This window comes from Trichechus manatus, unplaced genomic scaffold (assembly GCF_000243295.1).
Source record: "Trichechus manatus latirostris isolate Lorelei unplaced genomic scaffold, TriManLat1.0 scaffold00236, whole genome shotgun sequence".
NCBI classification, from domain to species: Eukaryota; Metazoa; Chordata; class Mammalia; order Sirenia; family Trichechidae; genus Trichechus; species Trichechus manatus.
Window position 1 is genome coordinate 1742198 of NW_004444172.1, and position 15683 is coordinate 1757880.

At 38.2% G+C, this 15683-nt stretch overlaps 2 protein-coding genes across 2 annotated transcripts; one reads left to right on the forward strand and one right to left on the reverse strand.

The window, feature by feature from the left end:
• The first annotated feature begins 5787 nt into the window (after positions 1-5787).
• LOC101359161 (olfactory receptor 9G4) lies at positions 5788-6762 on the forward strand. Its single transcript, XM_004389241.3, has one exon. It carries the CDS (start codon positions 5824-5826, stop codon positions 6760-6762), a length of 939 nt encoding a protein of 312 aa, XP_004389298.1. The 5' UTR covers positions 5788-5823.
• A 1640-nt stretch (positions 6763-8402) lies between these two features.
• Positions 8403-9445, reverse strand: LOC101359420 (olfactory receptor 1013-like). The gene has a single exon (XM_004389242.2). The coding sequence runs from the start codon at positions 9440-9442 to the stop codon at positions 8504-8506; it is 939 nt and encodes a 312-aa protein (XP_004389299.1). The 5' UTR covers positions 9443-9445; the 3' UTR covers positions 8403-8503.
• Positions 9446-15683: the final 6238 nt, after the last annotated feature.

Here is a 15683-nt window from a genome sequence, read left to right on the forward strand (position 1 = left end):
TAAGATTTTAGGAAGACTATTAATGACACCCTAGTGGCATAGTGGTTAAGAGCCTGGCTACTAACCAAAAGGTCAGCAGTTCAAATCCACCAGCCACTCCTTAGAAACCCTACAAGGCAGTTCTACTCTGTCCTTTAGGGTCGCTATGAGTCGGAACTGACACCATGGTATGAATGACACCACCATTCTGGCTTATATTGACTCTTTATAGAAAACATCCCTTATTTTTTTTCCTCAAGCTGAGCTTTTATTAATGTTGGGTATTATTCCTCCCACTCAGAATAAAAATATATACCATGTGTTAAGTATATTTGATGTCAGACACCAGGCTATGCATTTTACTTACATTTTCCTTAATCCTCAATTTATCTTATTACATAGATATTGTTCTTACCTTTTTTAGATGTGAAGAAACTTAAGTGAAGGGTTGTTAAGAGATTTTCCCAAGATTATAGAGCTACTAAGTGGTGGAAGTAAAATTTGAACTCAGTTATCATTTCCATTATGCAATTCTGCCTATGCCAGACCTGTCTGCTCTCAGCTAGTCTTGTTTAAGTGTCTGTTAGCTCAGCTGGGGCTGGGTGATCTAGAATGGCCCCACTCACATGTCTGGGGGTTGCTGTCAGAGAGCAACACTTCTCTGATAGATGTCACCCTGCGGTGACAGAGAGAACGCTTCCAGATGTTTCATTATCCAGCAAGCTAACCCAGGCTGGTTTACATGGTGGTGGCAGGATTCCAAAGTGATTAAGAGAAGCATCAAAGCCTCTTGAGACCCAGGCTCGGAATTCATAGGGCACTGCCTATGCAGCATCCTATCGGACAAAGTAAGCCACAGGCCACCCAGATTCAAGGGGTGGAAAAATAGACTACACTCTTGAAATCAAGACCTGGAAACAATTGTGGCCACATTTTTTTGGGGGGGGGTGGGGGGGTTGTGATTTAGTTAACCTTTATCTATTTGAAACATTAGATTTTGGGTACTAATTAATGCGATGAATTTGTAATACAATTATATTGCACACAGAAGTGAGAATGATGATATAATATGGAGTCTTTTAATGGAATGTTCTAAAGTTTTTATCAAATTTATTTATCTAGCCTTTCCAAGACTTCATAGTTTCTTGTGAAAAAATAGAGGTGGTAAGATTTCATTACCAATACTATTTCGAGAGAATCTCATCTTTAAGCCTTCCTCAGCACACTGAGGATAAATTACTATGTAAATATAAATTCCTGTTTGTAAGGAGTCTGAGACTGCTAGTCGTTGAGTCCTGTCTACCTGGACAAGGTCACAGCTTTTATAATCCCTAGTGATTCTATCGGGAATGTTTTAATGCCTCCCTTTTCTGCCTTTATTTTTACAAGATTTGTCGCTGCAAGTGATAAAAGAATAAAGATTTCAGAAGCTCCTAGTTAAGAGGAAACTTTGCTTCCCTTCAATACATTCTCTGACCTGCAGCCAGAGTGGACTTTGAAGATGTAAATCCAATCATATTACTGGCATACTTCAGAAATACTGCGGGTTTGGTTCCAGACCACCGCAATAAAGATATACGATTTTTATTGTTTCCTAGTGCATATAAAAGTTATGTTTATACTATCCTGTAGTCTATTATGTGTGCAATAGCATTACGTCTAAAAAATAATGTACATACCTTAATTAAAAAATACTTTTTTGCTAAAAAATGCTAACCATCATCTGAACCTTCAGTGAGTTGTAATCTTTTTGCTGTTGGAGGGTCTTGGCTCAATGTTGATGGCTGCTGACTGATCACGGTGGTGGTGCTAAAGGTTGGAGTGGCTGTGGCAGTTTCTTAGAATAAGACAAGAGTAAAGTTTACTGCATCTATTGACCCTTCCTTTCACCAAAGATTTCTCTGTAGCATGCAATGCTGTTTGATAGCATTTTACCCACAGTAGAACTTCTTTAAAAATTGGAGTCAGTCCTCTCAAATTCTGCCACTGTTTTATCAACTAAGTTTACATAATATTATAAATCCTTTGTTGTCATTTCAGCAATGTTCACAATATCTTCACCAGGAGTAGAGTCCATCTCAAAAAACCACTTTCTTAGCTTATCCTTAAGAAGCAGTTCTTCATCGATTAAAGTTTTATTATGAGATTGCAGTAATTCAGTCACATCTTTAGGTTCCTCTTGTAATTCTAGTTCTCTTGCTATTTCCACCACATCTGCAGTTACTTCCTCCACACAAGTCTTCAACCTCTCAAAGCCATCCATGAGGGTTGGAATCAACTTCTTCCCAAACTCCTGTTAATGTTGATATTTTAACCTCCTCCCATGAATCACAAATGTTCTTAATGACATCTAGAAAGGTGAATCCTTTCCAGAAGGTTTTCAATTCACTTTGCCCGGCTGTATCAGAGGAATCACTATCTATGGTAGCTATAGCCTTAAAAAAAGTATTTCTTAAATAATAAGACTTGAAAGTCAAAATATTCCGTGATGCATGGGCTGCAGAATGGTTGTTGTGTTAGCAGGCATGAAAACAGCATTAATCTCCTTGTACATCTCCAGCAGAGCTCTGGGGTTATTAGGTGGATTGTCAATGAGCAGTAATATTTTGAAAGGAATCTTTTTTTTCTGAGCAGTAGGTCTCAACAGTGGGCTTAAAATATTCAGTAAACCATGTTGTAAATAGATATGCTGTCATCCAGGCTTTGTTATTCCATTTATAGAGCACAGGCAGAGTAGACTTAGCATAATGCTTAAGGGCCCTAGGATTTTCAGAATGGTAAATGAGCATTGGCTTCAATTTAAAGCCACCAGTTGCGTTAGCCCCAACAAGAGAGTCAACGTGTCCTTTGAAGCTTTGTATCCAGGCATTGACGTCTCCTCTCTAGCTACGAAAGTCCTAGATGGCATCTTCTTCCAAGACAAGCTCTTTCATCTACATTAAAAATCTATTGTTTGGTGTTGCCACCTTCACCAATTAGCTAGATTTTATGGATAACTTGCAGCAGCTTCTACATCAGCACTTGCTTCACTTTGCACTTTTATGTTATGGAGATGGCCTCTTTCCTTAAACCTTATAAACCAACTTCTGCTAGCTTCAGACTTTTCTTCTGCAGCTTCCTCACCTCTCTCAGCCTTCATAGAATTGAAGAGAGTTAAGGTCTTGCTCTGGATTACGTTTTGGTTTAAGGGAATATTGTGGCTGGTTTGATCTTCTATCCAGACCACTAAAACTTTCTCCATGTCAGCAATAGGCTATTTCACTTTCTTATCATTCATGTGTTCACTGGTGTAACACTTTTAATTTCCTTCAAGAACTTTTCGTTTGCATTCACAACTTGGCTAACTGGTGCAAGAAGCCTACCTTTCGGCTTATCTTGGCTTTCAACATGCCTTCCTCACAAAGCTTAATCATTTCTAGCTTTTAATTTAAAGTGGGGGACATGCAACGCTTCCTTTCACTTGAACACTTGGGGCCATTGTAGGATTATTAGCTGGCCTAATTTCAATATTGTCGTGTCTCAGGGAATAGGGAGGCCAGAAGAAACAGAGAGAGACAGGGAATGGCCAGTTGTTGGAGAAGTCAGAACGCACACTACATTGATCCATAAAGTTCACCATCTTACATGGGCACTGTTTGTGGCACCCCAAAACAATTACAATAGTAACATCAAAGATCACTGATCACAGATCACCATAACAGATAAAATAATCATGAAAAAGTTTGAAATATTTTGAGAATTACCAAAATGTGACACAGAGACATGAAGTGAGCACGTGCTACTGGAAAAATGGCGCTGATATACTTGCTCCACACAGAGTTGACACAAACTTTCAATTTGTGAAAAATGCAATGTCTGTGAAGTGCAGTAAAGCGAAGGACAATAAAGTGAGGTATACCTACACTTCCTCATAATGGCAGTGGCTTCCATTTGTTCTGGCTTAAAGGCCAAAGTTCTTAATATGGATTTCAATAAGCTTCATGATTTGGTGACATCTCTGGCTCATCTGTCTGCCAGTACCTTGCTCCACACCATCTTTCTTTAACCTTTCTCAGCTCCTTGAACTCACCAGGTTCTCTCCCATGCAAGGGCTCAGGTACCTAACTGCTCTCTCTCTCTCCTTACCCCTACAAGGGACTGCCATCGGGCTCAAGCTTGTCAATTTTTTTTTTTTTTTTTTTGGATCTCATTTAAATATCTCTTCTTCTGGGAAGACTTTTTGAGCAGTAGACCAGAAAGTTTATTTTATTACTTATTTACATCTTAGGAGAAAAAAAACATGAACTATAGTAACTGGCTCCATCCAGGTTTCTCCATTTTAAGCCTAAATATCTAGTATTAAAACGTATCTAATAAGTCCCAGCAGTGGCATCACTACAGTGGTATAGGGGGTGCAAACCAGTCCAGGTGACACTGTCAGAGGGGGTGACACCAAAATACTGTCTATCAAATTTTTGTGCAGTGTTTTAGCAGAAATTTATTATTTTTTATACAAATATCCCTATAGTTATAACAACAAAAACACTTTTCATAAGCCCAGGTTTCATGTGTCAATATACCTACAAGGCTAAAACTCTATGTTAATTTACTTTTTAAACCTTCTAATGCCGTCAAGTCAGAGCTGTCATTATTATCCAATTACAGTGATGTTTCCAATTACGTGGTTTCTTCTACACACATCACAAGCACTGGCTGTTGTTTTTTTTTGCTGCCAGTGTTTTTATTGTCATTCATTTTGTCAAATTTTCTGGTGTTTTAGCTACAATATTGTGGTAATTATTATTTGTGAACTTATATCAATAACTTTTTGAGAATGAAGTAGTAATTAAAGGAAAAGAAGGAGTAATATAAGGGAATTATGTTTACGAGTAAGAGTACAAAAACATTACCAAGGATTATGTATGGTCTGGTATGGGAGGAGGTCCACGTGGGGTGGGGGGGTTGACACCAGGAGTTGTCACACTGATTGACACCAACCCTAGTGACTCCACTGAGTCCCAGATATGTTTCCTTGTATAAACAAGTGATAACATAACAGAGAAAGTTCATAATAACTTTTGAAATGGTGAGTACAACACAATGTTTTTACACATCGAACATATATTAATCACTTTCCAGCCAAGGCAACATGTACTCAAGCTTAAGTAGATTCAGAAATAATATTATAGTGTACAAATGGATGACAACACAACAGTATAAATCTACCTGTGAAGCTCCTAGTCTGTATGAGATTATTATGGGGTAATAGATCATGGAAGTAATCTAATCTTAAGTGAATAAAGACAAGTAGCCAGAGAGAAGGTTGGGAAGGCAGATTAAATCCAGCCTTTGGAGAACCTCAGGTGTAGGGCTAAAGCATCTGTACTTTATGTGCTAATGGGTAGAGATCCATTAAATACTAAAAGAGAAATGGAATAGTTTTCAGGACCCCAAACTGCTTTTTCCCACAGTGTCATTAATCAATCATGTCCTTTCTGAACATCATTAACCATATTTGAAAAATAAGTACACCCGTACCTCACTTCTTAAAAAGCAAGAACAGTAGACCTTGAGCTAGAGTACTCGGGTTAGCATTCCAATTAGAATGCTGACTTGGGCTTAGTCCAAAAGCAAATATTTTAAACATTGAAATAAATTGCAGTCCTCTCGTGAATTCAGCTTTCTCTCACAGCCATTAGAGCCAGGGCGAAGCCAGTTGACTACGGGGATATCAGCCCAAATTCACTAATGTTTTTACCAAGATGCCTTAATTGATATCTTCATTTAATTCTTACAATAGAAAAATTACTGTGTTTTTTTTTTTTTTTCTTTCATAATTTTAATCAGACTTTCACCTCTCTGGACATGGAAGTGGGAAATCGCACCATCCTGACTGAATTCATCTTGGTCGGCTTCTCAGCAGACACTCGGTTACAGCTGATTCTATTTGGAATATTTCTGATGCTCTATTTGATAACCTTGTCAGGGAACATGACCTTGGTTATCTTAATCCGAATTGATTCCCATCTTCATACACCTATGTACTTTTTCATAGGCAATCTGTCTTTCCTAGATTTCTGGTACACCTCTGTGTATACCCCCAAAATCCTGGCTAATTGTGTCTCAGAAGATAAGCATATTTCCTTGGCTGGCTGTGGGGCCCAGATGTTCTTTTCCTGTGTTGTAGCCTACACTGAATGCTATCTCCTAGCAGCCATGGCTTATGACCGCCATGTGGCAATTTGTAACCCCTTACTCTATTCAGGTACCATGTCCAGTTCTCTCTGTACTGGGCTAGTTGCTGGCTCCTATATCGGAGGATTCTTGAATGCCATAGCTCATACTGCCAACACTTTCCACCTGAGTTTCTGTGGTAAGAATATCATTGACCACTTCTTCTGTGATGCGCCACCATTGGTAAAAATGTCCTGTACTGACACAAAGGTCTATGAAAAAGTGCTCCTGGGTGTGGTGGGCTTCACAGTCCTTTCCAACATTCTTGCCATCTTGATTTCTTATTTCAACATCTTCCTGGCTATCCTAAGGATCTGCTCGGCCTCAGGAAGGTGCAAAGCCTTCTCCACCTGTGCTTCCCACTTGATCTCAGTCATGCTTTTCTATGGATCCTTGCTCTTCATGTATGCAAGGCCTAGTTCTACCTACTCCCTGGAGAGAGACAAAGTGGCTGCCCTGTTCTACACCGTGGTGAACCCATTGCTCAACCCTCTCATCTACAGTGTGAGGAATAAAGATGTCAAAGAGGCTTTCAGGAAAGCAATACAGACAATACGACCACAAGGATGAAGGTCATCATTTATCTTTTTAATGAATGCTCTTATTGTATTTTCCAAATCATTGACTTATAGACATGTTTGAAAATGGTGATCTATTTCAATTAAATTCCACAAGTTAGACTTAATGAAATACTAAGTAAACAATTCTTTAATTTTTATTGTTATGTTACTGTTTAGGAGGTGTTTGGATTATAAAAAAGAATGACTAAATTCATGGAGAAGGATCTCTCTTTAGATTTGTATGTCACCTTAGAAAGAGTGATTTCTCCCTCATACAGTGAGTATACCACAGTATTGACCCTCTTGCCACCCCACCCTATATGGCCCCACTAGGGGAAAATAACAGACTCATGTGGAACAAAATAAAACAGACAAATAAATTTTTTTTAAAGCCACTATATTCTAGACTTATCATTTGTTTTCTTCTACCAAAAAACTTTAACTACAAAGAAGTTTACAGCTTAACATCTGACACGTATCAAATGTTTAGTAAATATTTTATTCAATACTCTCTAGAACACCGCAAGTTAAGAATTTTTAGTTCCATTTTACAAATAGGGACTTTGGAGCTCAGAAGTTAGAACTTTGCTACTGAAAGATTGTAACTATTGCTGGAATGAGCACCTGTACAAAATGCATCTAAATTAAAATTTTAGGACAAATAATTACAGCCACTTCACCCTTTGTATTAGTTCTAGCATTTCTGATCTTTCCTCTGCTCTATATTTATTTACTGATGAGTCACTGTTCACTCTCTTTTCATCACAAAATTCTTAATGTTCTGTATTCTTCTATCACCACGGAAGCCCTTGGAGTACTTGACTAGAAGGTTTTGGGGTGTATTCTGCAAATTTTAACGATCCATATAAACTTTTTCTCATATTCCCATAACAACCATCACATAAGGAAAAAAAGAAAATTTGAGTCAATTGCAGGAGAAATAGCCACGTAAAAATTAATCCTTTGGGATCTCATAAGTAATACATACACCTATCTGTTTTACATAAAACCAAGATATTGCTTTTAAAAAAAACTATATTAATATTAATCTGACTTTCTTGGTTTCACATTAAACTATTTATTTTTAAAAACTGTATTAACATTAAACTGGAAGTATACTATATAGCGGTCCCTGGGTGGCAAAAATTGTCAAGTGCTTGCCAAGAATCATAAAGATTGGAGGTTAAAACCCGCTCTGAGGAGCCTCTGACTTTTGTTGTTGTTAGGTGCCTTGGGGTTGGTTCTGACTCATAGTTACCCTTCTTAAACAAAACAAAACAAAACACTGCTGGATCCTACACCATCCTCACAATCTTTGCTATGTCTGAGCCTGTCTTATAGCTACTGAGTCAGTCATCTTGTTGAGGGTCTTCCTTTCTTTCACTGACCCTCTTATTACCAAGCAGGATGTCCTTATCCAGGGACTAGTACCCCCGATAACATGGCCAAGGTACGTGAGACAAAGTCTCGCCATCTAATAGCCTCTAATAGCCGTTGAAAACCCTATTGAGCAAGTTCTTCAAAACACGAGGTCAGCGTAAGTCTGATGCAATTTGACTCACAGTAACTTTTTTTTTAATTCTGTAGTGCAAATTAGAGTCTCATCACTACTATAGCAAAACAACAGATCTAAAACAAAGAAATACATGGTTTTCAATGAATTCTTTTTAATAAAAAAGAGTATTTTTTTAACCCAATTCCCCAACTAGTCCTGAAGCAATCCATTATCACTTAGAGAAATTTATGTCAATTTAGACTTCTGGTTGTGTTAACCTGAGGAGTTTTTTCAGAGCCTCTTTCACATCTTTATTCCTCAGACTGTAAATCATGGGATTCAACATGGGGAAGACCACAGTATAAAACGTAGAAACAATTTTGTCCCTCTCAAGGGAATAATAACTGGAGCTTGGGCGAGAGTAGATGTAGAGAATGGAGCCATAGTATAAGGTGACAGAGATCAAGTGGGAAGAGCAGGTAGAGAAGGCTTTGAGGCAGCCCTGGGTGGAGCGGATTCTCAAGATGGCAGCAATGATGAAGAGGTAGGAGGTAAGTATGAGCACAGTGGGGGTGATGACGTTGGAGGCCAGGAGGAAGTACAGCACTGCCTGGTAGCTCTCTTTCACATCACATGCCAACTTCACCAGTGGTGGGACATCACAGAAGAAGTCATCAATGACATTGTCACCACAAAAATTCAGTGTGAATGTGTTGCTGGTGAGTACTATTGCACTGACAAAACCTCCAGCATAAGAATATATAACCAAATAGATGCACAGTCTTTTTGATATGACCTGAGCATAAAGCAAGGGGTTGGAGATGGCCACATAGCGGTCATAAGCCATGGTAGCCAACAAGTAACATTCACTATACGCCAGCCCAGCAGAGAAGAAGAACTGAGCTACACAGCCAGCAAAGGAGATGCTTTTGTCCTCAGAGATGCAGGTTACTAGGATCTTCGGGGTGTAAACAGAGGAATACCAGAGATCCAGGAACGACAGATTGCCAATGAAAAAATACATAGGCATGTGAAGCCGAGAGTCATTACAGATCAATGTTATGAGCGTGGTATTTCCCACCAGGGTCATAGAGTACACGGCAAGGAACACCACAAATAAAATCAACTGCATCACAGGGTCTGTTGCGAAGCCCACCAGGATGAACACAGTCACGGTGTGATTGCTTCTCTCCATGGCTAAAGGAACCTCATGTACAAATGGAGTTTAATTCCCTCAACTCATATTAAATGAAGGCATTCTACATACTAGATACATGTGTTGTAGTCAAGACTAAAGGCGTTAGAATGAGGAGAGCTGAGCCAGAATCCTGACTTGAGAAAGTTATGGGAGTTCTCTGAGTCTCAATGTATTCATTTCAGTAAAATGCATTTGTAGCAATACAGTCATAATGCTGCTGGGGGTCTATTCATTTTTTCAAAACAAAGTTTTTTGAGCCTCAGGTGCTGTCCTAGGCAGTGTGCTGTCCCTTATTCTTACAGAGCTTTTGTTCTATAGGAAGAGAAAAATAACAATGAAAAAATAAGTATAGAAAGACTTGTAGATAATAATAAATGTTATTTAAACAAAAAAAAGTAGGTGATGGAATTTAAAAAAAAAAAAACTGGGAGAGGATCTAATTGAATTTAACACTGAGGGAAATCCTCCCTTCCCTCATTTCCCAGACAGAATGTACAAGTTGTTTAGATCCTATGAGAGGTAGGAAGTTCTCACTGTTTACAAAATGATGACGTTCTCCTCTCCTGCAAATATAGAGAAAGTTTTTCCCTTAGCTAGTCTAGAGGAGCGTTTGGTACAATTATATAAATCCCAAGAATGAGGACCAGATTGAGAATCAGGGTGAGATTTCAGAGTGGAGACAAAAAACCAAATCCATCCGATTATGTCAGGTAAATCAAATGTGATAGCACTGTTGGTCTTCAGGGTCTAAAAGCCAGGGATTTAGTATCGTTCTAAAGTATCAAACGTTAGCATTAGCATTTGGTATTATTCTGCATTAGCATTTAGCATCATTCTGCAGATTCAAACATTAGTTTTAGCATTATTCTACAGTAACAAATTTTTTTAATGCCTTCTTTATACCCTGAAATAGAATGTATAGATCATCTAACCTACTTGCAAACATATATATGTATAGAAATATCCTAAGTCTAATATAAAGTTAAGTAAAAGGACAGTAGTTTATTATATAATTATTACAAGGTAATAATTGTAATATAGAAATTATATAAAACAATGTCAGTTTAAATATATAAATTCTGGAATACTTAATGAAACAGACACACACATATGTTGAATCCTTATGAATATGTCCATGATTCAAATATCAGAAGTGGCATTTACATTGGTGACATGATTTTTCTTACAAGTGGAACAATTCTTGATAAAGTCCCAAACAAAGCAGATGACAATCGTCCCTCAATTTTGAATTCCTAGTTAAAGTTGGATACATTAAAACCTTGCAAAATATACTTTGTGGATATGTAACTTTTTTTTCTGGAATAGTGAATAATTCTTGGTAAAATTCCAAACAAAAATATTACAATCTTCTCTTAGTTTTCAGTTATTGCATTTCTAGAAAAATTCGTGCGTATTAAAACTTTGCACAATATGCATTGTGTTTATTTTTAAAGTGGAATAGATTTCAGATTCATTGTTATAAAGAGCTTCACATGCACAAATGTCTATCAAGACTGTATATAAGGAGTGGGACATTTTTCTTTGTATGGGAATCTCCCATGGGTGCAGGACATCTTTCATCTTTGTCTCTTAGATACTGTCATGGGTTGAATTATGCCCCCAAAAATGTTTGTATCAGTTTGGCTGGGCCATCCCTGATCCAATGTAAAGGGAGTTTCCCTAGGGTGTGGCCTGTATCACCTTTTATCTTACAAGAGATAAAAGGAAAGGGAAGCAAGCAGAGGCTTGGGGACCTCATACTACCAAGAAAGCAGTGCCGGGAGCAGAACCGTCCTTTGGAACTGAGGTTCCCATGCTGAGATGCTCCCACACCAAGGGAAGACAGATGCATCACAAGGACCTTTCTCCAGAGTCGACAGAGAAAGAAAGCCTTCCCCTGGAGCCGATGTCCTGAATTTGGATTTGTAGCCTACTAGATTGTGAGAGAATAAATTTCTCTTGTTAAAAGCCATCCACTTGTGGTATTTCTGTTACAGCAGCACTAGATGATTAAGACATACTAAACAGCCAGGAGGGGCCCCTATCTTTGTGATAATCAAAAATCTGAACACATTTTTCAAAAATGTTCCTTAAGGGATTTCACTACCTTATTAAGAACTTTTACACAGATTAGTGAATTGCTTTATAACTCTTCATAGCATTCTTCGAGGAGTTATGTAAAGGAATAGCAAATAACTGGAGAGAGTCATTGAGTGGTCAAATTATCTGTAGCGATATAGTGCTCTATCCACCTTTTCATGGGTCCACTGTGTCACTGGGGTCAAGAGGAGATAGGAGCTCACTAGGATGTTAATGGAGCCCCTAGGTGGCACAAACAGTTTGGTGCTCCACTAAACCCACCCAGAGGCACCTCAGAAGACATGCTTGGCAATCTGCTTCCAAAAGATAACAGACTTGAAAACCCTATGGAGCAGCTGTACTCTGCAACACACAGAGCATCATGAGTTGGAATTGCCTACAAGGCAACTACCAACAACAACAAGGGTAAAAACTCCTGAGAGGAGAGATTTTTGTCTGTTTTGTTCATTAGTATATCTCTAGTGCCTAGAAGAGTGTCTGGCATGTAACATATACATAGTCAATATTAGTCAAAGGAATTAATAAATGAATGAATGAATGGATCATCCTGATTCTGAAGAGAAGCAAGACAACAGAATCTCTTTTCTGGGTGGTCTTGTAATGATGTCATCTTACCCTAAAACCACTAGCAGAATTGTGTAGTACCCACATGTATTTCCTGGCACCAGTAATCCACGGCATTTGTGTCCCCTCAGACACATATAGGAAAAAGCAAAGAAATATGCCCACAAAATAGTCAGCCTGACCAATTATCAGATCATTTGTTTTCCCAAGTGAGTGCGTTTGTGAAGAAGGTGTTTTTCAGGTAAGCAACAGATTGTCATTATATATCATGACGGAGGCGAAGCATGTCTCAAAAATTAGAGCCGATTGCTCAAAACCGGAGAAGGCTGGTGCATCATAGAAAATACGTTTGACTTTTAAGCAAATAACATGGGTTTGAATTCTGTCTCCATGACATAAAGGCTGTGGGACCTTGGAGAAATTACTAATCAACATAGTTAAGACTCAATTTTTTTTCATATTATAATTCAGAGATGATTTCTGTCCCTGGGGTTGTTATCAATACACACAGCAACAACAGGGTTGTTGATGGAATCAACTGGACAGCAACCACCACCAACAACAGGGTTGCTGTAAAGATTAAAGGAGATAACCCGTGTAAGGCCTGAGCACAGTGCCTGACAGGTGGTAAACACTCAAGCAAAAGGTGGTTCTCAAATTCAGTGCACATAAGAACCACTTGGACTCAACCCGAAAGATTCCAATTTAGCAAGTTATGGGTGAAACACAAGAATCTGTTTTCTCTCAAGCAGCCCAAGTATTTCTGATGCAAGTTTTTTGTAGATCACATCTGAGAAATGCTGAAATGAATATCAGTTATGTTATTAATATTATTATCATTGTTGTTATTGTTTATTGTTTCAGCAGTCCTGCATATATTACAATGTTGTGGATAATAGATGATCTAACAAATGTAAAACTTTCCACGATGTTATACATTTAATGAGATGAGCAATAAACAGATCTCCATGTGAATTCTGATGTCAATTATTTCAATCACTCTAAATGTGGATTGTTAAAGTGGTTAATATGGTGCTAACTGAAAGGGTGGAGATTTGAGTCCACCCTGAGGTAACTCAGAAGAAAGGCCTAGTGATCTACTTCTGAAAAATCAGCGATTGAAAGCCCTATGGAGCACAGTTCTACTCTGATATACTTGGGGTCATCATGAGTTGGAGTCAACTCAAGGGCAACTGGTAAAAATTTTGGAAAACATATTTGATTTCCCCAAACCTTATTTTCCTTATCTATTAATGGGAATGATAATAATTTTCCCATGTGATTTTAGGAAAATTTAAAAGAGATGTTGTATATAGAGTGTTTCGTACGTGGTTTGGTATGTAAAAAATATCTACCATATCATATCTAAGTAATGATGTTACACAGTTGCAAAGCAGTGGTAGTGCTTTTTTATGTAAAATATTGCATAAGTAAAATTTGTATCCAATAAATCTTCTGTGTATCCTAACATATGTTCTGTCTTCTAATCTTGTGTCATTCTCTACTCTCTCACAAACACCCTTTGCCCTACGGTCCTCTCAGTGCCCTCTGTCAGTTTGTCATAATATGGTGGCTTGAGTGTTGCCATGATGCTAGAAACTCTGCTACTGGTAATTCGAATACCAACAGGGACACACGTTGTGGAGAGGTTTCAGTGGAGCTTCCAAACTAAGACAGACTAGAAGAAAGGCCTAGTGATCTACTTCCAAAAAGTAACCAATGAAAACTTTATGGTTCACAACAAGACATCATGTTTGGTGAAGTAGAGGGCCAGGGATGGTCAGGGAGACCCTCGATGAAATGGACTGGTAAAATAGCTGCTACGATGGACTCAAACACGTTGGTGATTGTGAGGATGATGCAGAACTGGGCAATGTTTTATTCTATTGTACCTAAGGTCACCATAAGTCATAGTTGACTCCATGGCAACTAACAACAGCAACAACCTCTCAGTGACCTAACCATCCATCATGGAGCCCGGTGTGGTGCTGTCCTTTGCTTCCCTCATCCTTCCATTCATGTTCTCTGCTCTGAGCTCCTTTCCTTTAGAGATGGTAATTCTCTTCTGTTGTGTTGCAGCACCTTTTGAGACTCTTAGGAAAGCCGTGTAATTACTCTCGCAATGTAAAAAATAAAACACAACAAAACAAAAACCCTCATAACTCAACCCGGCATACAAAAACAAAATAGAGCCCACATTTTCTTGATGTTTCCCCTGAAGCCCACCTTTGTACACCAGTTGAGAGCCTGGCTTGAAGAGCTGAGTAATCTAACTTTTATCAGAACTAGATTATGCCTACCTGACAGTGTGTGCTAACTAAGTAACATGTTTATCCTACTAATCAGGCTATATATGCATTATAGCTCAAAATTATTATTAAAATACAATTTTTTTTTCCTTTTAGAAGTAAGTCTCTGGTGCCTGGAAGTCTTCTTCAATACACCATGTTTAAAGAAATATTGAAGTAAAAGAAATTTAAACTTCTCTTTTAACCCTTAGACCCCTACATCTGCTCCTTCACTCTGCTGTTCCAGTTACTCCTGAGATAATCACAAGGGCTATTGGCTAAGTGGATCCTAATGGCTTCTCGTTTGCTAATTGAGTTTTTTTTTTTTTTTTTTCGCTTATCCTTCACTGTAATACTAGTTCTCCTTTTTATGCCACTAATAGCAAGAAATAATACATCTCTTCTTGTGCTTTCAGTAGTTTCAGAGATGGCAATTGGATGATGGTGATTTTTAAAGAGGGCCTTTCCTTAGCCATTATCACGTCTTAGTATGCAAATGGTGATTGGACCGGTTGTGAGAAACAAACAAAATATTCCATCTACCTCTAAAATTTGAATTAAGCAACTTACCTAAAATTCTCAGCAACACCATCATCCCAACAGAATTCAAATCTACTACTCCCAGAATCTTTTATATCAGTTTCTGAATTCCCATTGTTGTAGATTCCTACAGTCTCTCAGGATTTAATAAATTGGGAAATGATTAACAAGGCAATTAAACAAAATTGTACGTTGGCAAATTGGGTATTATTTAATAAGATGGAGAGATTTCTTTTGTGTGTGCTTTAGTTGAAAGTTTATAGAGCAAATTAGCTTCTTGTTCAACAGATTATACATAAGTTCTTTTAAGACATTGGTTGTAGTCTCCCTGATGTGTCAATACTTTCCTCTTCTCCAACTCAGGTTCCCCATTTCCATTCATCCCATTTTCCTGTCCCTTCTTGCCTTCTCATCTTTGATTTTGGGCAAGTGTTACCCATTTGGTCTTGTTTACATGATAGAGCTAAGAAGCACATTCCTCTCATGTGTTATTGTTTGTTTTATAGATCTGTGTATTCTTTGGTTGAAGTGTGAACTTCAGGAGTGACTTCAGTTCTTAATTAAAAAGTTTTCAAGGGCCATAGTCTTGGGATTCTTCTCATTTCTGTCAGACCAGTAAGTCTTATCTTTTTTGTGAATTTGAGTTTTGTTCTACATTTTTCTCCCACTCTGTCAGGTACCCTATATTGTGATCCCTGTCAGAGGAGTCAGTGGTGGTAGCCAGGCGCCATCTACTTGTTCTGCTC